Source organism: Oryzias latipes, chromosome 12, assembly GCF_053564925.1.
Source record: "Oryzias latipes strain Hd-rR chromosome 12, Olatipes_Hd-rR_3.1".
Classification (NCBI taxonomy): Eukaryota; Metazoa; Chordata; class Actinopteri; order Beloniformes; family Adrianichthyidae; genus Oryzias; species Oryzias latipes.
The window spans coordinates 1,610,467-1,637,378 of NC_136248.1; the positions used below are offsets into that span (position 1 = coordinate 1,610,467).

At 41.5% G+C, this 26,912-nt stretch overlaps 1 protein-coding gene across 4 annotated transcripts in view; it reads left to right on the forward strand.

Annotated features, from left to right (window-relative positions):
* dcc (DCC netrin 1 receptor) overlaps window positions 1–26,912 on the forward strand; it is a 277,076-nt gene that overhangs the window by 181,669 nt on the left and 68,495 nt on the right. For all 4 annotated transcript variants that reach the window (XM_078955556.1, XM_078955557.1, XM_011482137.4 and 1 more), the window contains exons 12-16: window positions 650–699; window positions 14,417–14,558; window positions 17,595–17,705; window positions 18,830–19,024; window positions 20,973–21,068. In XM_078955556.1, coding sequence (XP_078811682.1) covers window positions 650–699; window positions 14,417–14,558; window positions 17,595–17,705; window positions 18,830–19,024; window positions 20,973–21,068 — 594 coding nt within the window. The remainder of the gene's footprint in view (window positions 1–649; window positions 700–14,416; window positions 14,559–17,594; window positions 17,706–18,829; window positions 19,025–20,972; window positions 21,069–26,912) is intronic.

A 26,912-nucleotide genomic window follows, 5' to 3' on the forward strand; every position in this document is an offset into this window, starting at 1 on the left:
GCAAATCAAGCCAAGACGGCCTGATTCTCAGCTGAACTTTACACTTTTCACTAGTTGCTGCACAGGCAGACATAAATCTGTCGTGTCTTCCAGCATTTTGTCAGTGTTCTTGTATTTCTGTTCATCGCTTTCAGTTTGGTGTCAGTTTTTATTTTTATGATTGAAGGTTTTCTGTTTTTGCCTCTCTTCCTGCATTGATGTTGTTTTTATGCACTTAAACTTATTAATCTAAACTTTGTGCCACTTCATCTAAAAATGTTATTTGATTTTTCAAACATCCTTTTATGTTATTGCTTTAATTTTCTGTCCGTTTTCTTGTTTTCTTTGTATTTCATTTGTTTTTCTGTTATTCTTTTTCAATGGACGTCCATGCGATCATTATTTTTATTTTTTTAACACCAGCAGCAGTCACGTTGTTGTCTAAATGCCAAACATTAAGCTCAACACTTTGAAAAAACAGTCCATGCCAAACAGCGAATGAAAGAAAGTCCGTGTAATGTGGCTCTGTTACAAGCCAGCTAATGCGTGGGACGTAAGCTGTGCAAATTTCAACTGTTGACAGTTCTCTTAGTGAAGCAGATGTTCCCATCCGTTTAAATGTTAATTATCAGCCTTTATGTGACTGTTTTTCTGTCTGCTCCTGTCCTAGTGCCCAGTGCGCCGCCACAGAACATCACCTTGGAAGTTGTCTTGTCTAGAGTAAGTCCAAAATATCTTACCTTAAAATGAGTGTGAAATATGTGGCCTGAGCTCAAACATGTTGTCGTGTCACACTGCAGTCTATTTACACAACACCTTGCACCTCTTTTAGGAGCCAAAGCGCTTCACAGTCACCATCCTATTCTGCCGTTCACTCACACCGTCATTCAGCGACTGATGGTGACAGAAACGCCATCAGAAGCAGCACATAAACGGCCGCTTCAGTCTGTGGACATCAAACTGCCATCAATCAACGTTATAAGTGCAAACTTGAACTGATGAATACAACACTGAGACGGGGGCGAAGTCAGAAAATTGATTCATAAGTTGCCATTTAAGTTTGCAGTGATTAGATTGAAAGAAGTGTAAATTAATGAAACAACGGTGTGATAAAACCTGTTTTAGCTGTCGTCTTAAAATCATATATCCATACGTTACTGCAAAGTTGCTGGTCAACCTCTGAAAAATCTGATTCAAATCAACTCAGAGCTCACCCATGGTGATAGAAATAGTTGTTATGAGTTGACATCATTTTTTACTATCAGGTTTATTAAGCAATAAATGAGAAAAAAAGTCCCACAAAAACTAGACACAGTAAATGTTATCTTTTTTCAGGGTCTAAATCCTTAAGCCTTTCATAGTAAACTATATCCACATTTATGATGAACCATTTTGTTTATGAAATATGAGTTGTTATTACAGCTCATTTTCATACCCAGAAGTAAGATGAGTCCATCTCTGAGGCTCCGCCTTTCTCTCCTTGTGGGCTCCACCCATTCCATGACATCATCATCATAGAGTCGGCCTCAGCAGCGTGTTTGTGTTTCTTCAATGAAAAACAAACAACATCTGAACTTTTGCAAAGATGGATGTTGTTCATATAAAGGAAAGAGTTTAGCCAATCACCGCTGGCTCCATGGGGGCCTGGGGGCGGGGCTGGCAGCGCAGACTCTTCCTGGAAGGGGCGGTTCCTCACTTTTTGAAATCACACTGTGAGGACCCGCTTGTTTTCAAGGATTGGGAGGGGCTGGTTTTTGGAGGAATAATCAGAAATGTGTGAAAGGATCAAAATACCACTATGGTTTTTTTTTGTGAGGAATGAACATTAGAAACACTGAAAATCCCCAAAAGTTGATTATAGATGGAATAGGCTCTTTAAAAGTTGTGATCAGATGCAAATTGCTCTAAAACATGTTGGAAGCTGGAACGGGGGATTTCTGACCCATTTTCAGAAATGCATTCAGTCATTGTGTTGGTGACGAGACGTGAAATGTTTGTTCAGGATGATTTCCCAAGATTCCTCACTGGATTCTGAGCTGATGACTGTTTGTTCTGACACGTGTCTGAACTGTGACATGACCATCACTCAGCAGTTGCTCTCCAGTGACATGACCTCGTTTCATTGATTGATGGGATCCTAACTCTATTATGCATTCTCCCCCTTTCATTTATGTTTCCCTTTCTCATCTATATCTAGCTGTTCCTGTGATTTATATCACAGAAACACTCCTCACTAGGGTCAAGGTTACTTTTTATCTTATCCTCTATTTGCCATTTTTTCTGCAGAAAAAGCAGATGTTTACTGTCCCAGCAGCAGTAGGTTGCAGAGTCTTTTGCTGATATAAAAATACATGCATTTCTTTTTAGAGATGAATATTCTCATGTGAAAATGTGACAATCATCAAGGAGCCATTCTCTCAATAAGGTAATAGTGAGCAATGATGGTGCAGAAGTTCTTTCAGACGTCTGGCTGAGGCCTAGATGAAGTTTCAAAGGTCCAGGAGAGTAAAGAGACAAATTCCAAACAGGGGGTTTCACACGTTTGTCACTAAGCAACAGGACAGAGAGAATGATGAATGCCTCATGTTAGAAGCTCATCATGTGCTTTCATGGAGAATAGGTTGATGCTGTCTGTGGAAAGTTGACCTCATTTAGATTCTGCCTGATTATTTTTCCCACACATCCCTCATAGTTCTCCACCTTTCGGTATTTAGATACAGCTTGATCAATCAGTGATGTCAGATCAGTTTGGACTCCATCTCCAAACAGAAAGAGGACAGAAACTGTGACTACATGCAGAAAAGCGCCTTCAATAGGCTGTATCCACACCCTGAACTCTGAACCGGATTTTTATTTGCACACTGGACATGTTGGCTGGTTTGGTGGGAGGGACCTTGGACACCCCAGCCAACAAACAGGAGGGGTCCACCAAATTTCAGGGCCACCTTTCAGCTCACTTTGTTGTCACACACAATACACACTCATAAATGCATATTAACAGGGAGGAGGGCTGCCTCTGCCCCATCCCTCATGGGGGGGGGGGGGGGGGGGCAGCTGGTGCAAAGGGGGTAAATGAGTGTCTTAACCGCTGGCTCATTGGACGCCTGCCGCTCATCCTGTCATTGTGATCATGTAACACACCTGCTCAGTCAGGTCCTCCCAATATTACCCCAGAGCCACATCCTGGGAGTTTCTACTTGTCCCAGCAAGACAGTTCATGCCGGGTCACGGGGTAAACTTACAGACCATCACCCAAAATCCTGACCTTTGATTGACGCCATGCCTCATCCGTCAACAACCCTCACTTGCTTCCACCAAGACTTTGCCTTACAGATGACCGTGTTGGATCATCTGAATGCTCTGCATCTCATCACTGCACATCCACTTCCTGACAGCAGCAGACTAAAGCCAACGATGGCTGAAAGAGCCCAATTCCTGCTCAACAGCTTCAAGTTCAATGGTTTATTTAGCTGAAAGTCTGCAGACGCTTTCAGACGGCACAGCGTGCTTGAAGGATTTAAACACTCATTACTGTGAGCTAAATGTTTCATCTTTTACTTAATATTTCAGCAAATGACTAAAGTAGGAGCGGACATCTCTAAGTACGCTCTATGTTTTTACACCAAAATATCTGAAAGCAGAAATAGTTTAAAGAAGCTTCTGGCAGTGCAGACAGAATCTCAACAGGCTGCAGAGCGGTGAAGAGTGTTACGGTCAGCAGAAAGGATTATGGAAACCTCAGTCCTCTTTATTCAGATCACTGTATCAAAGGGGCAGTCTGTCCTGGGCCGGGAAAATCTTTAAACATGCCCCTCATCCCACCAGGGATTGTTTGTCCCACATGCCTCTGGATCGAGCTTTCACACAGTTCGATGGATAACCACCAGGTTCTTTGTCAGGATTAAGAGTTTTCCCTAACAAAGAGAAGAACCACACAGGAGATGAGAATCTTCTGCAGAAGGAGAAGCCCGCCTGTCACTGAGGAGTTCTGCCCTCCCAGTGGATCCAGTCTGGTTTTATTGGTGGTAGGGGTTGATAAAATAACAGTGGGTCATTCAATCAAGCAGAACAGGAACATCATATCTTGTATAGTCAGCAGCAAGAACATCAGTGTTTCATTTTCTGGTGATTATAGTGTGTACACTAGTCACCAGGCGGCCACCGTGTGACCTCCAAACATGTCCAGGCGGCCACTGACCGCTGTCAAAAAATTGTCTGGTCGCTATAACATTCAAACTTTTTCTGAAAACCTCGGGGCCCGCCGCGTGGCGTGTAAAAACGTGACTGCCACCTCCCTATTACAAATGCCGCCACGCAGCCACCTGCAGATTTTGCTGATCAGTCAGGCTGCTGCAAGGAGCCCACACTTGTGATGTGAACAGAAGTGGGGGCTCCTACTGAGGTCCACATCCTGTGCCGTCTGCAAGATTTAGGTGGAGGTAAAAAAATGAAAAATCTCTCTGACCTGTCCGCTACTTCACCTTAACTTACCCTTATTATAGTATTTGCTACAAGCTGTCACCCACAGCATGCCAGTAGAATAAAAATTCACTCTACGGGCTCCCTGAGCGGTCTACGACATTAATATTCATTTGATATTATACAAACTGTGCGCCCCACACAGGTTTTCCCATAATTCACCTGTAATCACATGTGAGGGCAGTTGTGCCTAAGACCTTTTTAGATTAGAATCCTTCTCTTAGTTTCATCCTAAAGGATCATTTTCACAATCGATATGCCTTTTCAGGGAAAAACGTCTGATTGCATTTAGAACCTCAGATTTACATCATCAGAGGAGTTCTTCTTTCAGGAGCCAAACTTAAGGTCAATGGATCTGCGGTTCTGTTCCCTTCTGCGTTGTTGTTTTATTTAGGACTTCCTGTGAACTCCAGCATCATCTGAATAATCCTCTTTAACTGCCACACACCCACAGCTGTGCAGCTCTGTCGTGCACATGCATGCATGTCTATCAGTGTGTGTCGGTTCAGCCTGAGCCAGTTTCTCAGCAAGTCATTGCTGAAGAAGAAAATCTGTCTCCTTTGTCAAGTTTTGCTGTCAGACCAACTTTTCAGACAAATGTGACATTTCCTCAACTTTCCTCCAGTCGGCACAGAGTTGCTGTGAAAATGTGTTGAACGCTTGGTTGAACACGGCTCTGGAGGGTTTACTGTCTTGGGCTCTGGGGTCTTTGCCCTGAAATCTCCAGAGAGTCAAGTTTGGGTGACTGTCACTGACAGATTCTTATGAAATAGGTGTTTCTAGAAACAACCAGTTGAAGTGGTTTGCACTATTGTGTCCAGCAGCGGTTTAAAGAAGTACTTTTAAATGTGTAGAGAAAGTAAACATACTGGTTACTTTCTGCAAGAATCATTGCATCTAATAGATCTACAGTTTTAGCTTTTCATCCAAACCCTTTTAAAGATTTTAGTTTGACTTGATTTATCATGGAACAAGATTTTGTAGAGGTCACTGCAGCAACTAATACCCCCTGTGAAGCTGTGATTTGTTGGCATAATCCAAAAAAGGAAAATGTAGATTCACGGAAGCTTTACTGTTCCATCAGCAGCACGGAGAGTCTCTTATATACATCACACCCAGTGCTCTGTGCAAATAACTATGATTTGGTCTCTTCAGTTGTAAAGTCCTGCTGGGTTCATGTTGTTGCACACAACTGATAATGTGCCGTTCTTCTTACTGTAGGCACAGTAAAATGTTTCCGAGGTTTTTTCTTTTTTTGTAAAATGTGACATAAATTACTTGTTGCATACAAAAACATGGCATCTATGCAATTTTGCAAATGATTTTGAATTTTTATTTTCACGTTGCAGACTTTTTAAATGTTTGATCGTTTTCATTATATTTATTCTTCAGTCATTTTCTCTTCCTTCTGACCTCTTCCTTTGTGACTGTCTCTGCTATTTTGAGGGTTATTCAAGGTCCCCTCTTGTACTCCAACCAGGACAAAAAGTTGGACTTGCTTCCTTAAGCGACCACTGGAAGCTGCAGAAAAGAGCAATCTGTCATGACACCTACCGGTACATTATGGATTCTAGCTTTACTCCAAAAAAGAACCTTATTTACAGTCTGGTTTCTAAAAAAAAAGTCTTTATTATTTATAGCTTTTTTCCTATCAAGGACAAACGGTGGGGTGGATTTAAATCCGCTAGATTGCCGCCACATTATTACTTTTTCTGCTCGCTACGCTGAGTTACCGCCGGCTGTTCTGGTTACTATTGACCGATGGCGGGACAGGTCGCCACCCTGTCAAAGAATCCATGGAACTGGAGCTGGCGAAAGCCGACGCCCAGGGTCCAGCTGGACCGCGGGTGCCATGGTAGCGGGCTCCATCGCTGGCAGCCCGTCCAGGGTGTATCCCGCCTTTGCCCACCAGTAACTGGGACAGCCCCCGGCAACCCCGCAGCCCCAGCAGGTTAAGAAACTGGATGGAAGTTCAGGATGGAAATCCTTGCATCGAGCAGCCACGTTGGATTGATTTTTCTACCCTTTAACCATTGTGCTGTCCTAGGCACTTTAACATTGGGAGTGGGGTCATCTAGACCCACTAGACAGTGCTCTGAACCTTTTTTCTTCAATGATTTGTGATCTTCACTGGTGTCCATGGATTACATGAAATCTTTCCACCTTTATCCACCTTTGTCATGGTAGGGAGAACACGTCAATGGAAGGGGGGGGGGGGGGGGGGGGGTCATCTAAGATAGCACAAGGGTTAATCCAGTCACTGAAAACGTCATGTAGCCAAAGTTGAATCCCTGATTCACCGTGCCAGATGCCCAAATCGCGCCACATGACCTCAGACCACATCTCTATATCGACTTAACACTCAAACTCAACAGTGCAATTCGTGTGGACATCCTACACTTACACATCACATGCACACACTGTGTGGGTAGCATTTGTGCAATTTCATGAAGCAGCCAGTAAACGTACCTTACTAACTGTGTAAAGGGACCGATACGTGATAAATACATCATAAGTCTGTGTGACTTACATTACCCTAAAGCAGTGTTTTTCAACCAGTGTGCCGCGCCACACTGGCCGTGGAGAAATTGCCCTCATTAACTGATCCAAAAATAATTTTCCATCGCCAGGAAATCAACTCTTTGTTCATCCAAACAGGCCCTGATAAAACACTGAGTAGTTAGGAATATAAAAGATCTTAAAATTACTTTTTCTTTGTGTTTATTTAATTCTATTAAAGACATTTTGATAAGAATCACGGTACCGCGATTTAGCTGCAGCTATAACTGTGTAAGGAAAAGTCCCGCCCCTTTAACTGTCTCCACCAATCATTCTTGAAGGCTTAATCACATGTTATCAGTCTGACCAATCAGAAGTGGTTAAAGTCTTCACTTCCTTGTTCTTAATTTGGCTGATAAAGTCGCTCAGTTCTAACAAAAATACCAGCTAAAGCTCGTCTTTAGCTGGTGGTTCATCTCTTAGAAAAAAACAGCCACAACTTCCTGCTTTTTCTGCCACAATTATCACAAAAATCCAGGTGAGATTGCGCGCGGGGTGGGGGGTGGGGGGTGGGGGGGGGGGGCTGTCGATCAATACAGACCATGAATTTCTGCTTCTTTTTTTTTGGATGCTGGTGTGCCGCGGGATTTTTGTCAGGGTTAAAGTGTGCCGTGGCTCAAAAAAGGTTGAAAAACACTGCCCTAAAGAATACTTCATGTTACACTTACCACATGCACAACAATGGTACGTTCCATGACAATCCTTAAGGTGGGCACACGGACCTGAAGGGACACACCTGTGCTACTTTAAAAATGTAGCCCCTCCTCTCTATGACCCCTTATGGGCCTGGACAAGCCCAGAAACCCGCAGCGCCAGTACAGGTCAACCCTCGATTGTGATTAAGACGTGAGGTGAAAACAGAAATAAAACAGAATGAAACAAACCACAAAAAAAAAAAAAATCCCCCGTGGCTGGTTGCTTGTGGTTTTGACTGTGCTGAATTTATGGACTTATAACTGAGTTTGCTGTTGTGTGAACAGAGTCAAATTGTTGTTTTTGGGACTGGGGCGTAAATTGTTGAACAAATCAAGCTGTGAAACCCTCCTGTCACACCTCTGGCACTGCTTTTCATTCAAAGGGTTTGTACTTATCTCACCAAAACAAAGCAGACCTATGCATTTATGCCGTCTGCTCAAAGCAAAACGCAGCCATGCTTGACTTGGTATGTATTCAGACTGCACACATTTAGTTCCCCAAAAGTGAAACAGATAATCGTTCCCCCCAATAATCCAGAACAGATTTTCAGTCCGAATACGCTAGGACCTGTAGTCGCTCTCAGACCCGTCCTTGGAGGTCTCCAATCGGACTGAGCTTCGGTTTGCTAAGAGATTGCTCAGTCTGAATACAATCTGTTCTCGGAGCGGAACAACTGAACCAAACGACCACCGTAGCCGGTGGTCAAGTGATGTAAACAGAGTAGAAAGGAAGGAACCGATGAGTTGTGGAGCGTTATAAACCGCTATAAAAGCATTTTACATGCTTTTCTGTGTCTCGTTACGTGGCACAAGCTGCTGTGACTTGGTCAGTTCTCATTGGACTTGGTCAGGACCAACGGACTATTCCAGTCTGAATACACCCTTAAAGTTTTTATCAGCCGTGTTTACAGGTTTGTATTTCGAGAACCCAAAGTTTGACAAATGAGATGAGAACTCATGCAATTGGCTTACAATTCGACCCTACTGTCATCTTCCACTTTTATCTTAATGAAAACTCCAAGAGTTTTGTTGAAGCTGAAGAAATCAAAATGTTTAAGAACCCAGGATTCATGCGTTTATCATATTAGTATAAATAAAGTCCGCCATGGAAACACTAATAGTGTGTCAGTTGTAATATGTTAAGCCCAAGCAGTTTTTTTCTGCATACACACTGTTGAATGTTATGTTACTGAGCAAATAAAGACATTTTGCCCTCTGTGTGATTGCTCCTTTTACCCAGAGGGCATACCACAAGTGTGTCCACACAACTACACACACAAATACATGCACTCACTGTCAATGTGATTGCAGCTCTCACCCAGAGGACAAGAACAAACAATCACAGATTGAATTCAGGGAGTGTTTACCCACCTGGTCCTCTGTGTGTGTGTTTAAAAGTGTGTGTCTGTGTGTGGTTGTGTGTGTGTGGTTGAGGTCATGGTGTGAATGAGGTGCTCTGTATGCAGCTCTCACACAGCTGCTCGCATACAGAAACACCAGAAAGCCACTTAAAATAGTCGTTGGTGGTCGTCATAGTAGAAGCAGAAGTAATAGTAGTAATTTTTTCAATATTTTAAATGTTTTATCACATGTACCAAAAGTACAATTATGAAGTTTCAGCCAGAAACACAAGTATTACAGTTGACTGTTGACATGGTACTACAGACACGGCATTGGCTTTAAAAACGTTTTCTTTCTGCTCTTTTTTCCATCTTGTCAATCAAAACTGTTTATGTTTATGTTAGGTAGAAAATAGAGAATAATCTTTTCAGGTTTCAGGTGCACGGCTAAGGACAGATGCTGCTATAAACTTTTCTTTCAGATACCATTTGCATTATCAGCCGCTTCCAAAATGAACTTTTGCTCAGCCGCTCAAACGGCTGCCAGCTTCTACTGTCTATGATTTCTCCATTATTATTGCAGCACGGAACAAAGATCATTAAGAATTGGGAGGATTATGGATTCTGGACTTGTTCACTGGAGCACCTGTTATTCTGCAGTAATTGTTGTGCAGATAATTGACCGGACTCAGTCAGGACACTCTGACAGCGCCTGGGTAACAAACTCCACAGGAAAACCACAGCTGCATCTGCAAAAATTGATCACAAAAATATAATATGTACACACATCTATAGGCAAAGAGAATAAATGTCCATATTGTCAGTTTCTGCAGAGGTCTTGAGAGCTGGTTACTGTGGTGTGAACGTATCTTAAGGAGTTTTTAATCTGAAATGTTGGGGTCACAGATTTTTAGTCTTTGTTAAACTTCAAGAAAGGAGAAAAGTAATAAGATTCTTTATAAGTGTGTTAAAAAAATACCAAATTATATGCAACTGTCAAAATTTTCAAAAAATCCTATTACACTTATTTTTTATTATTGATATTTGGGAGCATGCATTGCACATATATGGTTATGATCTGATTAATTATGAATCTGATTACTGCAGATTTAGTAGTGTCAGATCTATGTTTCTCTTCAGCGTGTGCAGGTGTTTGTCCTTCAGTGCCGTCTACTTTCTGCACTACAGGGTTGTTTAGGCTGCGCTCAGCACTGATTATTATCTGCGTTGCCTTCATCAGCTTTCTGCAGACCGCCCTGCATTTACCTTACATCCTTAGAGGGAAAATTCAAAACGAAGGAAGCTCTGGGCTTTTCTGAAGGCGCTGAATGAGGCCATGACTCCGCTTGTCCTGCTGCTCCACATTGTCAGCTGGCTGCTGAATACAAAGCAGCTGCAGGAGGGATTTCTATTCCTGACTCTGACATTTTCTCTTCTGCTTTGGTTAAAGATGTGTAGTGTCAGAAAAAAGTGTCAGTCCGGGGATTTACAAATTCACCTTCAAATTAACAGATGGAGTCTAAGTGGTACTGAACCTCTACATCCATAGAAACCATTTATTTTAGTCTGCATGAGAAAAATCTAACTGTATTACCTGACAGGACCAGTAGTGTTCTCATACCATAGATTTCTGTGTCTTCAGAAGGATCTATGACCTAGCCTGAGCTCTGACACCATTGTTTCACACACTGCATGCCAGACACACGATAAGCGGAAGGACGAATGGTTAGACATCAAGAGCAAAACAAAGAAGTCTGTCACACCTGACTGGCTTGTTTTCTTTGACACTAGGGTCTGTCTTATAGATAGAGCCAAACTCTGTTTGCTTGTTTGTTTTGAGAAAGAGACATAGGCACGTCAACTGTCTTGTTATTAACTTTAAAGCTTTGGAGAATCTTGCTCAGGGGCCACAGTCCTCTGGTCCCCTCTGAAAGCTGCATGGTGTGCCTAACTGTGCATAGAGAGGCCACAGCAAGGAGCAGAGCAATCACAAGAGCCAAACCAGCCATGCTTTGTGATGAAATATCGCTGGGCATAGTACAGATTGCACGTTGTGGCCCAAACATGTTTTGAGAAAATCTCCACTTAATGCCTTGGTCACACTCACCCAAAAATGGGGTTGACCTGTACAGGTGTTGCTGGTTTCTGGGTTGTCCATCCTCATAGAGGGTAACAGAGTCCAGGTGTCTCATGCAGTCACCTTAAGGGGTGTTACAAAAATGGAATGTAGTAAGTAAGTACTTTGTGAAGTAATTTGTAAGGATAATATAAGTTACACACACTGATGACGTACCGCTAATGCTGTCGTACGATATACTTTACACAGCACTTCACTCATTAGTAAGGTGTGCTCCATCCATCTATCTATCTATCTATCTATCTATCTATCTATCTATCTATCTATCTATCTATCTATCTATCTATCTATCTATCTATCTATCTATCTATCTATCTATCTATCTATCTATCTATCTATCTATCTATCTATCTATCTATCTATCTATCTATCTATCTATCCATCCATCCATCCATCCATCCATCCATCCATCCATCCATCCATCCATCCATCCATCCATCCATCCATCCATCCATCCATCCATCCATCCATCCATCCATCCATGTCCTTATTACTAAAGCACGTGGCGAGGGCTGACAGTGGACTTATAGATTTAACTGATTCTATGTTTTTTCTTTTTGTCCCTTGCCTTGTCCTCTCAAACCTTTAGCTTCTCATCTCGTTTCATAATAATTTCTGCTGTAATCAATTAGCAAGATGAGGTGCAGCAGAGGGAACAGGTGCAGCTAAATGTTAATGAATTCCTCTGTGGCTGCCATCATTGTAACACTGGCTGAATATTTAAACTGCTTGTTGCCTCAATGACTTACACCTCTGCTAATGGAAACGGCAGGACACACAAACAGCAGCAGTTGGCATGTTTTGGTAAATATTCTGTATTGGTTCCCATCTCTGTCATTAAGGTGAAATAGTTTGTGGAGTAATAAGAAGAAGAATCAGAGTTTTTGTAGTTAAGTTAAAAATTTCATCAAGAATAAGAAGCAACACTTTTAGCAGTCTACCAGTACTAAAAGAGTTGACACATTGTCAATACACACACTTGTCTTGGTCTATTTTATTTGAAATTTTAACTGTTTAACTGTTAACATTGCAAGAATTAGACAAAGATTTTTTAAAAATCCATTTTGAATTGTATTTGACTTCATCCCCTTTTTTGGGATGCCAGCTACTTTTGAGACTACGAGCGCCAAAAGATCTATGATATGTATGTGTGTGTACAGTATATAGTTAAAGTTCAACTTCAAAGTTGACAACTTTGTTTATGTACTTATAATTAAAAAACGACACAGTAAAAGTACAGACATCTTTGTGAGGTGATGGTGCAGGACGTGTAGAACAAAGATGTACGGCCTGGAATTATGCACCAAAGTCACTTTATTCAACTTCAAAGTTGAAAGCTATGTCAAATTATGTACCATAGTCTCTGCCTCGCTTCCAATCGAGGAGGCACCCAGGCCTCAACAACCGCGGCCCGGAGTGATCCTCCACCGGGGATCCGGCGTGCAGCTGGGCCGGCAGAAGCCCTGCTGTGCGCCGGAGGAGGAAAAAAGAAAGAAGAGCGCTCAGTGTAGTTGAACACAGTGACGTATGTCCAGAGGATCTTCCACTGGCCATTCTGCATGTCAACAAAGTGACTTTTACATGCTGCAGATCTGCTGACAGGTGTTTTTAAAACTATATTTTTATTTTTGTCCCTATCTTTGATGGCCCGCGATCTACCGTCACATCCTTGACTGGTCGATTGCGATGGACGTGGTGAGCACCTCTGCACTAGATCATGTCGTCGGCGTGTCGGCATAAACACTCTAGCTAGATTCACGGACAAAAACAAAAAAAATCATAGTCCAGAACAAAGTTGGTATTTCTTCTGTATTTATGAACAGCAGTCAATCAGAAAAGTAAAAGCAGATATGAGTGGGATCATATCATGAGACAAAGCTTAATTACATTTCTAGTTCATTAATATTTTGTGATTAACATTCATTCTGCCAAACACATATGCACACACTCTGGCTTCCACTGAGTGTATTCACAAAATGGTTGATGGCAGATGCCTCACAGAGCAGAGCACACCAGAGGCCTGTGCCAACATCTGCTCTGTGTGTGTGTGTGTGTGTGTGTGTGTGTGTGTGTGTGTGTGTGTGTGTCCATGTGGGTGTATGTGTGTGCCAGAGGTGGGTTGTTAACATGCAAATAAAGCAATTAAAATTCATTCAATACACCCCAAACATGCACAGCAACACACCGACGCACACCGTGCACTGACAAATAGCAGTGCTGTGTACGCAGGAACAAAAGCAGACGACAAAAGGAGCCCAATGACCGCTGACAACTCCCGCTTCCCCCCGTACTATGAAATCACACAGCAGGTCAGGGAGGAAGAGTTCATTTTCTCTGTACATCAGTGTAAAACCTCATCAAATGCTTTGATGCACAGGTCTTTTAATCCGTCAGTTCAACTTCAGCTATGATTGAACCAGAACTCTGTCATGTTGAATCCTGAGTATTGGTAAAAGAAAAAACGGTTTGGTTCTTCAAATTCACTGCAGGCCTGCAAGGATATCTTGCATTGATAATGATCAATATCTCTGTGTTCCAAGTGCTTTAAAGTCTGTCAAGCCTGAGACCTAATAATGTCACAGTTTGATGGAAGACTTTCACCAAGAAGCCAATGCACCACATGCATCACAAGTTAACTGTAAAAGACAGAAACTGCTGGCCTGACTCGACAGGCATATGCAGCGCATGTCCATCACACCTCAAGCTCATGCTGACCTCAAAGGACTTTGACACCACCAGCCCCATTAATTATACAGCGCTTCCCTCTATTATTACACCCAATCACACACTGATGAATGCTTCAATGCTTGTGGGGTTAGCGGGACTGGGATTCAAACCAATCATGTTGTGACAGGCAGAGGATGGTTTTCCTCCTAGACCATAGACTTTGTGAAGGATGTCAGACGCTTTATTACTGCAAACGTGCTCCATCTGCATGCAATCCTGGGAGGAAATGATTCACAAGAAACTGCAAAGCTCTATAAACGTGTTAGATCCAGGTGTGCACAGCGTCTGAGATGCAGGTGTTTCATCCAAAAAAGGTTCCATAAAGACATCAGTGTTTCTTCATTGAGTGGTGGCCCCCAAACATTATGGTTAAAACCACAAAAGAACACCAAAAAATGCATCATTTCTTAAGCAATGGCAGTAATAAAACACATTCCAGAAGGTAATCTAAAATTGAAACCAAACATGAATAATTTTTCACCGTTTGCTTTTGCCTTCAGAGTATCAAGGTGTCCTGGCAGCCTCCTCCACGCAGCAACCAGAACGGCATCATCACCGCCTACAAGATCAAATACAGAAAAACCGGCCGGCGCGGCGACCAAGAGGCCATTGAACCGAACAACTTCTGGTACCTGTTTACAGGTGAGGCCTAACGGCAGAATTTTGCTCCTTTTAGCCATGTTTCACGTGGGACACTCTGTTTTGCATCAGGTTGGCTCTTAAAAGTGCAGCTTTAGTTGAGTTAAAAGACAACACATTCAGCATAAAACTAATAAAATGTGAAGATTTGGGTCTGTTGTTGTTCCGTACATAAAACATGAAAAAGTGTTCCACAGTCAGACACCAGGCTTTCTGCTTTGTGGTCTTCCTGGTGCAATAAGAGCGTTCACATAGTAGCAGAATCCTCTCATGACAGTTCAGTCTCTCAAATCTCTAGACCTCCTTTTAATTGATGCTGTGTTTGCTGAATATCAGCAAAACGCAGCTATTCTCTAAAGTGAACACAGGACTCAATGTGCTGATGCTTTGACCAGAAGATCCAGCAAATTCAAAATCCTAATATAAGAACAGAAGAAAAGAAGGTGTACCTTTCCTCTGACCACTTGCTCTGTCAGCCTATTAGAAGGAAAATGGAGTAATCCATCAATGCAGAGATTTAGCAAAGCATGCTGGTCCACACCCAGACAGAGATTTCTGTCCGAGTTATAAAAAGCAGATTGTTTTCACTCAGCATGATGCAAGGCTCTGAGAAACTGACATAAATATTGAAATGTGGCTAAAGAACGGATTCAAATGCTGAACAAATGTGTGCCAGTGTGTTTTACTATCTTTGTGTCTGGGATTGTGTATGTCTGGGTGCGTGGGCGGATCATGCTTAAATTATTCTTTTTCTTTCTTCTGTGTTGAAAACGTTAGAACGTGTGTGTGTGTTGGTGTGTGTGTGTGTGTGTGTGCATTTAAACTGCCACCAGCTATTATTTCAATTTGAGCTTTGGTGGATTTGAATGAAACTGATCTCCTTTTCATTATTTCGCCCGTGCTTATCTTCATCTGTGTGCGTCGGCCTTCATTTCCGTGTTGCAGGTCCGTGATTGCGTGAAGTTTTAAATCCTAGCAGGTTGGTGTAACGCTGCCTGTCAGGAGTATCTTCACCTTTAAAGCAATACATTTTAAAGGGAAACTCTTTTTTTTTTATCTTAATCACAATAAAACTAATAAAAGCCATATTATTTTCTTTTTTGTCATCACACACAGGAGGGTTTCCTTTATTTCTTAGCACAAGCTTTTGGCTCAGCTGTTTGGATTCCAAAAGCAATGGTCGCCGGGGTTCTGCAGTCAGTCTGAGATAATGTAAAGATCTTTTGGATCCAGGATCTAAATTATATTTTTTATCACCTTGTGTTTGATTTAGATATAAAATTCTATTTGTACCAACAATAAACTGCATTATCCATTCCATGCTGAGTTTCAAACACCTGTGCTGTACAACTGTCCGCCTGACGTGTGTTAAATTAACATACAGTCACAAATGCAGTTGTCAAATTTCAAAATAAAGTACCGTCTGGCAAATCATATCAGTTACAGTTGAGCTCCTAAGTTTACAGACCCTGGAAGAAATGATTGATTAATGATTATTTTTCAGAGAATTTGAATGAAAACACAAAAACAACATTTCCAATCATAGTTAGCGGTTGGATGAAACCATTTAACGTCAAAAGATTCTGTTTACTCTTTAAATCCAAATGCCAATGGAAAAGTTCTAATTGACCCTGTTCTAAAGCGATTTTGTTCTGAAAACATGAACACAAGCTGATCCAAAAGGGTTTGATTGACAGCTAAAGGTAGCCATCCTCACCTGTGACCCATTTGTCTGTAATCAATGAGCACAAAACCCTTGGATCCTTCATCCATTTCTGGATCCTGAGTCACTGTGGAAAGCATAAAGAGCTGTCAACAGATCTACGGGAAAAGGTAACTGACCTACAACACAGGAAACGGAGAGAAGAAGACCTCCAAGGAAGGGAGAATGGCAGACAGCGGGGTTCAGACTTTGATCAAGAAGTGAGAAGGTCTTATGGCTTATGTTGAAACCAAACCACGGTCACAAACATTCCTGCCAGAAAAATCATCAGGGATGCAAAGAAAAACCACCAAGACTTTCAGCTGTGATCCAGGATGGATAGATTTAAATGGATTTAAAGAGACTAAACAGAATTTTTCTGACAGTAAACGGCATCACCTAACCACCAACTATGAGTGGAAATAACGTTTTTGTGTTTTTATTCAGATTATCTAAAAATGACCAAGAAATCATCATTTCTTCCAGGGTGTGTAAACTTATGAGCACATCCATCCATCCATCCATCATCCATCCATCCATCCATCCATCCATCCATCCATCCATCCATCCATCCATCCATATATCCATCCATGGTTGCTGGAGCCTATCCCAGAAACCTTTGGGCAAAGGCTGGACACACCCTGGATGGGTTGCCAGTTATGCATTTTATCATAATATATATATATATATATATATCAGAATATTCTTCAAGTCAACACCCTACGATGCATTGAGAATGTAGAATGAATTAGGTTTGGACATCAGAGGCATGTTTTGCAGATAACTCCCATCAACTTGTCGTCATGAGCAGCTGTTAAATCATTTCTAAACCACATAGCTTCTTTTGCACTAAATCTTTTCCACGTCCTCCACTGTTAGCTGTTCATAAAAAGTGCTTCAGATCTGCATGCTCAGCACAGCCGTGAGCGTTGTTCCCGCCTCTGCTGTGACGTCCACAGAACACAGTCGGGTTTGGTGTCTGCTTTATGCATTCTTTCATCAGTACTGGTTCATCTCTGAGTTCAAAGAAGAATGGCTCAAGTCAAAGAAAGTTGATGTTTTAGGGTTGGAAATAAAGATTTAGAAAAAAGTCACAGCAAAAAAACATGAAAAAAATGAATTGTGTTGGTAATTCTTACTGTGTGAAGCAGTTGTTCACAGGAAAACTCATCATGCACTACCCTGACTTTGACATTTGTCTTCAGTGTTTCCATATTTGTAACTCTGAATGGTGTATTTTTTTATTGCTTGTACTGAAGAAATCTATTCAAAGCACCGTTTACGATAAGGCCAGTATAGATCCATTTAAAACTGTTGTCCTTTCTCTCTCTGTGCAGGTCTGGAGAAGGGCAGTCAGTATAGCTTTCAGGTAGCAGCCATGACAGTGAATGGAACAGGTCCTGCCAGTGAGTGGTATGCCGCCGAGACCCCCGAGAATGACCTGGATGGTACGTGTTCACGTCTGAGTGCTGCAATCTGCAGAACAGGAAGCAGCTTTCTGTGCTGTCACAACACACATAAATATTTCACCAACAAAAGGCTGGAACTGCAGATACAACCAAGGTTTGCTCCCAAGGGGAGACGAAATGCAATGAAGGCAGAAGGAGATTGTGTGGGGGTGGGGGGTGGCAAAAGGATTGGGGGGCATTTGACAAATTATAGCTACAGTAAAAAATGCATGAAATGAAAGAAAAAGCCCAAACTTTCATTTTTGAGCACAGTTTTTGCAATATTTTTTTTTGGGAATGAAATAAATCGTCATAAAATTTAGAAAGAATTTGAAATACTTCATAAAACTGTTTTTTCTTCAAGTTTGTTCTCATGAAGAGTGTTAAAGTGATCCTTTAGCTCTATATTTATCTGCATTTGCAGTGGTAATGGAATAACCTCTTGTGATTCTTTGGATATTGTTAATCCGTGCTATGGAACTGCATTCCAGGAAAGGTCATAAGGAGGTCGTTTGCAGATGCTTTGTTCACATAAATTACACAAAAGCCTGTGCACTTCCCAAATACTGAATAGTTTAACTCAAATATAAAGTTTGGAAACTGTTATTTGCAGGAAAATAGGAATTACTGGCACGTGGACATGTGTGGCTAGATAGATGGAGAGCCCGACCCACGAGCAGCAGCAAAGAGTGTTTGGCCTCTAATATTGCTCTTCAGAATAATTGGAAAAGCTGACCTCAGGCTGATGCTCAGAACTTTCTTGTCCTGGCAAGGAGGAAGCTGCAGAGATAAAACAACAAACACATCTATACTAACTATGTTTCTTGACTGGGACAAAGGGAGACACAAATCTCATTTTAATCGATCATCACTCAATAAAGCAATATGAAGCGTCTGCCTTTGGGGACCGAGAGCACGGTAATCTGATCTAATCTGATGCTGAGGAATAACAGAAAGTGTCAGGCCTTGTAAAGGTCCGATTACTGTGCTAAAAAGGTTACCGTTGGCTAACCGCACTTGCTTGAAGTATGGATGCTTGTAGTTTATTTCATGATGATTTTAAGTTTCTGAGGTGTCTTTGTCTTTTGCTTTTACTGGTTTTTGCAACAACCTCAACCCTGCAGAGAGTCAAGTACCCGACCAGCCCAGTTCTTTGCACGTCAGACCGCTTCCCAACAGCATCATCATGTCCTGGACTCCGCCCCTCAGCCCCAACATCCTGGTTAGAGGCTACATAATTGGCTACGGAGTGGGAAGTCCCTACGCCGAGACGGTCCGAGTGGACAGCAAGCAGAGATACTACTCCATTGAGAACCTTGGTAAGGGCAGAAAGAGTACACAAAAGGCGTTCTGAGAACACAAACATTCACTTCCCAAACCACCTTGGTATAGCAACTTTATGAATATGCAGATTGGTATTTGTCTCTCCCCCCACTGCTCTCCCTCATCAATGCTCCATCAATGGAACATGTATCACTGAAATACCATGTAGTGCAAAAGGCAGGCTCTGTTGAAAACGATTTAGGTAAATGACTATTTAATTATGATCCAATTCTTACACTGCTGTGACTGCACTGAAGCAGACCTTGACAGCCAATGTCCTGATGTCTTTGTTTGGTAATTATTCTTGACAACCAAATGTCGTGCACACACCAAAAATGCATGTAACGTGTAGACAGTCAGTACAGAAAGTATAACGCACACAGTCTACCACTGTGGTGAAATGATGGAGCTGAAAAATCAAAAAATATTGACAAGATAAAGATCTGAATAATGAAACTGTGTGAGCACATTGGAAAGTGGCTGAGATAACATATGTTCAAGGTTTTTATTTGGCCATTTGTGCATAAACTGCAGTTTAGGCGCATTGGAATACAAGATGTAGATGAAAAATTCAAGAGATGTGTTTTTCTGTTTGACTTATCACACGCGCACAGATATGCATGCTCATACCCATAGCACAGTAGAACAGTATGTATAACTGGCATAACTGTGATTTTACCACATTTATTGTTTGTGGTTAAACAGGCAGTGAGTGTACGCCATAAGTCTAAGCCTGGCAAACCTGCATGTCGTCACATCTCCATACCAAAGCAAGATGATCACTCTGAGATTGCATGTCAATGTTCTTCTCGTGTCCAGTCGGACAGGACAAGTTAAAGAAAAAAAAATGTTCTTCTCGTAAGGAGAAAGGTTCTTGTGGTTCTTTTCTTCTGTGTCAGCCTAAGTCACACCCGTCTCCATTGGTTACGGTGTAAGAAGGTCTCAAAATGTAAATATTTGTGAAGAATATCATGAGGAAAAATATGTTTCTAAATTGTTTCTACTTCACATTGACTGTGTTAATAAATCTGCTCAGTATCTGGCTGAAGAGTCAACTGGCAGAATTCTCCGTTCTGTTGTATTTTCCTCTGAGCCAAGAACATCGAGTAGATGCAATTTTAAGGTCTGTTTATAACATCAGTGCCAAAAAACTCCCAGTTTCTGATGGATTTACAATACAAAAGAGATTCTCAGCTCCACCTCTTACCACCAACAAAACGCCGACTCAGCCCGTCACTCTGCCTTTAACACGTTATGATGATAAAATGCCTATTTAATTATGATCAATAATTTAAAAAATCTAATAGGAAATGCTTGAGGAGTAAAATTCAATTTGGGAAGGTCCGAAAAGACACAAGATCCTCTCTGGTGAGAGTACAGCAAGGCATCTGCATGCCGGAGAAGACAAAAACAAATTGGACACATTTTTTTATGCATAGTTGAAAATTTCCCTCTGAGGTCTGATAATGGAAGGATAATGAAAAAATAAAATCAAGCAATTGTGTTGCATACACACATGGGACTGAGTGCATGTGTACATGGCATTCATAATTCATAGTGATCATTAATTCATGTGGCAAGGCATCCGGGGAGCAGAGGGGGAGTTTGTTTTATTTGTGCAAGAGTTTGACGGTATGTGGAGAGCGTGTTGCATCGTGTATCAGCAGTCAAGACGCAGGAGGAACCGCTGCCTGGCAATTAGTTCACGTCAGGAAAACAAGTCACTTCTTTAAAACCTGATTGAAGTCTTCAAATGTTTGTTAAAGTGCCCAAAAGCAACAGTAGTTGCTTGTCAGCTTAGCTCCGTCAAAAAAGGCCTTGACCTTTAAATTCTTCTCCATTCATTTCCTAAATGTTGCATAATGAATTCTGCCATAAAATGGTAATTGTCTGTGCTGCAAGTCATAAACAATCACTGATTCAGTCTTCTTGCTTCCCCCTCAGAGCCAAGCTCACACTACGTAATTTCTCTGAAGGCGTTTAATAACGCTGGCGAGGGAGTTCCTCTATATGAGAGCGCTGTCACCCGATCTTTGACAGGTAAGAACACATGCAATTATCAAAAATAACCCCGTGAGCCATCATCTGATGAAGTATAATTAATACGTTTAAAAATAAATTGCAGCTCAGCTCAGAAAATGAAGGCTATGCCAATGTGAGAACCGGAAATTTACACTATAGCTGTTTTTTAAGAGCATCTTTGTTTGAATCGGACATCGCTGACATGTTTACCTATAAAATGAGGTGAGTGGATGAGGCGTAAGGGAAGAAAGTACGCTTCTCTGTGCCCGAAGTAGGCAGAGTAGGGGGACAGATTCAAACCTTAAGGAAAGCTTTAGGAGGAAGACAAGGACAGTGAAGAAAACTGACAGAAACACTCAATGAAAGCAATAGGATCTGAAAAAAGGCAAACGTAAGACCGTTTCTAAGTGAAGTGAGTGATGAGAAGCAACTGTGGTAACCATAAACAGAAACCAGATCAGAAATTCTGACCACAATACTGTTAGTCTGAATTATAAATGACATGCATCTTGAACATGCATCTTGTACTCAGACTCAAAGGGCTGCAAAATAAACACATTTCTGTGCGCTCAGAAGCTGCAGCCCTCTAGCTTACAGTAGTGTGGGATGAAAAGTGCTTCTCCAGAGCAGCTTTTGCCTGAGTAAGCATTTTCTAAAGTCACAAGTCACTTTGATTTTTCTGTTAGAAAGTTGTAAATGTTACACACTGATGTACATTTGTGTAAAGTGGGTGTTTAGATGGGCTGTTGGGCTGAAGCCACCAGACTGTAACAGACTGCAGAAGTATAGTTCAGGTAACAGAGTAACAGTCGGGAAATTTTCCTTGTTCTCTTTTTTTATTTTTATTTATATTATTCTTACTCTTTTTTTCCTGTCAGTTGTTATGGTAACGAACAAATTTCCCACGTGTGGGATCAATAAAGTATTTCTGATTCTGATTCTGATTCTGATTCTGAAAACAGGACAGAGACTTTGGACAGCAAGATAGAGAAACTAGAACATAAAAGAAGTCTGTTAAAAGCAGATAAAGGGACCATTTGTTATTTTGATTTGAAGAAACAGCCACAGAAAAAGTGAATAAAGTTGTGATCTTTATGTGAATCTTTTACAGATGTATCATAAATGAACCACATTAAACCACAGAAGTACAAAGAAACCCCGTAAAGGACATGTCAATTGACGTAGAACATGAAGCGTGTGTGATTATTGCGCTGTAAACATGCAATTCATTGGTGATTTGTGTGTCAATTACGTAGGTTTGTCGTGATATGTGCGCCGAACACGTGACAGAAAAGAAACATTGGTGGTTCGTCCGTTAGACATACGTGGAACGGTCGAGGAAAGACACAAATTTGCATATGTATCTAGCAAAAATCACGCACAATTGTATTGTGCAATTTATTACGTGTGATTTACGTAATAATTGCATATAAACTATGTAAAAAAAAAACATAAACTTTGTAATTCTCAACCGAGCAAAAATATTGAACAACTCGAAACTGAATTGACGTAAAAACCCGACGGCTGAAACCCTCAACGGACGTCTGAGCACATCGACAAACATAAGAAAGACGTATAGATTACGTAGATCACGCATGGCTCAGGAAAGAATAAAACTTTATACGGAGAAAATGGGCAAAAAATGTACGTAGTGGCTGTGTGTGACACTTAAGGCAGAAGAAAAAACAAATTTCTAAAATTAAAGACGGCGACACCTTGGTGCACAACTCAGTAGCAGCCTATTTCTCTGTATTGTTAGATACAGTAATAACATTTACAGTCTGCTTTAACAACTATGACAGCAATATTAGTTATATTTATCTGGGTAGTGATTTTAAAAATTGATCTGTTCCATAAGGAAACAGTAGATAACAGAACATCATCATTTTTTTTAATTATTGATATTTAAGGCGTCTTTTCTTTGCTTTATGTTTGACAGCAGAGGATTTAGTGCAGCCGGTTGATCTATTTCTTGGAGTGCTAAAAAGTGTAACGATCTCCCCATTAGATGACAAAGGCTTAATTCCCTCTAACTGGTCAGTTCATCATTCCTGCTCACTTTTCTATCAGGAAGCTGCCAATTTGTGTCACAATTCGACATGAAATATCAAAATCACAGGCGATTAAGAGTGGGATTCCATGATCTGCTTCCTGGCAACACATTAGAGTTTTATCAAATATTTAAACGCTATTAGCATGAGTGCCTTTGCATGAAGCCTTATTAGCAGTTGTACCCTAGCAACAAAACGCAGCTGCTCTTTAAAAAACAGCTACAGTGTAAACAGGAATGCTACGTGTAACCTCTTCATTACTTCAAGTGTAGCAGGAAAGCAAATAATCTGTCAGCCTGATTTAGAGTGATGACATTAATAATTACTGTTTTGAGCTGTAAATGAGCGACTTTTAGAAGATCCAAGGCAGAAACAAAAAGATCACTTCCTCATCTCATCCTTATATTATGTTTATGAAGCGTTTTCAATATAATGCACTGATGTTTTATTTATAGTGCGATGACTTTCAACAATGCTTTTACCATATCTGCGATGGAGACTCATTAGGCCTTCCTGCAGAACATCAGTTCCAAAAGTGAGATTAATGAAATGGATCCAAGTCTCAGCCAAGTTTCAACTCATAAATTAAACAGTCGGCCCTTCTCCTCTCACCCAGCAGCCCTCAGCGGACATAAATCCTTTATGATCTTCATGAAAACGTCACATTTTGAGGGTTTTCAGCCTTCACGATGTGGCGACAGTCATAAGAACAGCTAGCAGAGAAGACATTTCACTTCGGCGAGCTCTGTGGAAGCATCATCTTCAAAACCCTCTGTCTAAATTTGATCATGCTTCCAATTTCCCTTTGAATTGGAAGAGCTGTGTGAGATACGACGAGGTGACAGAGCAGGCCGTGAAAAGTAGAGGGCTGATGTGGTCAGACATGCAGAGTAAAAGCCAACACTGTAAGAAGAAACAGAGAGAGGGATGTGACAGACGTGAAAATAACGTGTGGGAAGAGCAACAGGGACAGAGAAATGAACGCGGACCATAAGACGGACCATCGAGCGAAAGGCCAGGACAACAGAGGAGGGGAGATGGGAGCAGGGGGACGGTGAAGAAACACAGACGCTGGCCTTTGTTCAAGTATAGATGCAGATGGAACTCACCGTTAAGAGCATAGATCTAAGGTCTATAACGGCTGAATTTAAACGCAGTGTATGATGTTTTATTTTATATCCAGGGTTGGAGTTAACATAGTCAGTGACATTTCTAGTGTGGTAGGTTCGTTTTTTAAAAGCGTCTGTTGTTCACATTATTATGTTTACTTTGGTGATGTCTGTCACAGAAATGTGAAATGCTTTTGAAGTTTTTAATATTTTAAAATGAAGAAACATTTACAGCAAGAGTAAGTGTGACAATAATGTCACTGATGCTGTGAGCTACCCATTTACTGTTTAAGAGACCTGGACAGAGTAGCCCCTCCCCCCTGGCGTTCCAGGAAGTGGCTCCAAGAAGCCAGAATCCCGTAGACGTCTATAGAGAATGACCAGCTGTTCTTCAGTCATTCTATTGGTCAGAAGAACCGTTCTGGATCTGATACCTTTTTAACATCTTCTTGATAATCCTTTTTTCATCGTAAAATATGTGTACAGTATAAATACATATATCGTTGCAAGATATTTAAGTTATAAACTGCCCAATCAGATGCCTCAGTGAAAGCATGTGGTGCCTTCTGGGCCCCTCCACGAATGTTGGAAATGTTTGATTGACAGATTCTCCTCAGTTTGCTTTCAATGGAAGGTGTGGACTTCTAACAAGCTCACTCCTGATTGGTGAAGGTAGTTGCCATAGAAACGTTGACTCAGGACCCATCAATGGCACAAAAATGGCGACTGAATGAAATTCTTTTTTGCTGGAGCTGGAAGGAAGGCACATTACGGGTGACGTCACAGCCACTCAGTCCAGTTCTCCTCGGGTATATTCAGACTGGACATATTTGATCCACTTTAAGTGAACTAGTATGTTTGAGTCTCATACACCCAAGCAGACCCTGGTCCGGGACCAGAAACCATCTTTGGAGGTGGTCTCGGTTGGTTTCCAATCGTACTCAGCTTCCGTTCTTGGAGCAGAACAACTGAACCAAAACGCCCACATAGTCGGTGGTCACGTGATCTAACCAGTCAAAACGGCTCACAAGGTCAAATTTAAAGCAACGATTGTCGTGTTATCAAAGAGGAAAAAAAGAGTCCAACTGTTGAATTGTTAGAACGTTTATTTTAGAACAGCTGATAACACGTTTTACACGCTTTTCTGTGTCTCGTTACGCGTCACGCACTGCTGTGACACTTTCTAAGGGAACCACGTTAGAGCTGCACCTGAGGACCTAAGGGCTGTGGGAGGATCATAAACTAAAAGCAGGTCCAACTCCATTAAGATATTTATAAACTGAAAAAAGAATCTTGAAGTCCATCTTAAAGCTGACTACTTTCTGGTCCTGGTTAAGAGGCTTGCAGCCAACTTTTGAACGAGCTGCAGCTAATTAAAAGTATTTTTCTGCCAGAAGAAAGGGCATGACAAAAATCTATTCCAGAAGTCCTGAAAACACGTGTCAACATTTCAGAACTGGCTCTGGAGAGGAAGGGTGTCACCCGGATGTCAGGAGCTGGTACTGTGGGACCCGAGAGACCCGGCCTATTGGCAGAAAAGTTCAAAAAACAAACATGACAAAACCCGGAGAGCAAGAAAACAGACAAGACAGAGCAGATGAGCTGACAATAAAACCTGAAAAACCATTTAGGGGTAAATGTTTATGTTAGGAGCTCCAGGGTGCAGCAGTTCTTGGGACCTTTCCCTTGTCTCACAGCGAGAAGGTCCTGGTTCAAATCCCAGCTGGGTTCTTTCTGTGTGGGTTTTTCTCCTCCCACAGTCCAAAAAACAGGCTTTATAGGTCCACTGATGATTCTAAAGGGTCTCTTTGTAGGAATGTGTGTGATTGTGTGGCCCTGAAAAAGACTAACAACCGGTCCAGGCTGTACCCCACTTTCTCTCAATAGTAGGATAGGCTCCAGCAACACTGCGACTCCAAAAGCGATACAGTAGATGAATGAGTGGATGGATGTTTATGTAAACTTACAAAATACCATTAAAGGGAACCCTCATTATACTCTGAGCAGGGGTATCTACTTATTCTTCCTCAAAACACTACACAGTTATGGAGATCAACAGGTCACAGAAGCATCAAGACAAATGTGCAAAAACAGCCTAAATCACAGATCTGCTCTCTGCTGGGCTTCAGCCTCCTTCCTTAAAACAATGTTATCTTTTTTTAGGCAAGTAATGCTGAGAAAAAGCAACAAACGTCGCAACGAATGATTGCCTTAGTCAAACTTTTTATAAGATGGAATGTTGTTGTACATGTTGCTGCGCTGAGTGACAGACCTTTTTGTGAGGATGAAGGTAAACATCTTTAACAACTCAGGGTTCACAGGAAACCCAGCTTTCCAGGTCAAGTCCAAGCCACAGACCTGAATTTAAGGGACAAGGTGTGCCATTTTAGCTTAGCCTTATCCCTGTGATTGATGAAACGGCTGTTTGCGAAGATGGCGTCTGTGTTAAACGGTAAAACTGGGCTGTCCTCAGGTGTCACCTATCAAACACTTTCAATGTGGTCTCGAATCTCCTCCCCAGATATTTTCACAGCAATTCACACCTTGAACAGTGAGACTCAAACATCTCACATGCTATCCATTGTGGAAAATGCGTCCAACATATTTCAGAACGAGGTCAGTAACATACGTGACCTGAACTACTCAAAGGCGTCCATGTCTAAACAGCTCATAAACTAAAACTCTCCACTGGAACTTAAAAC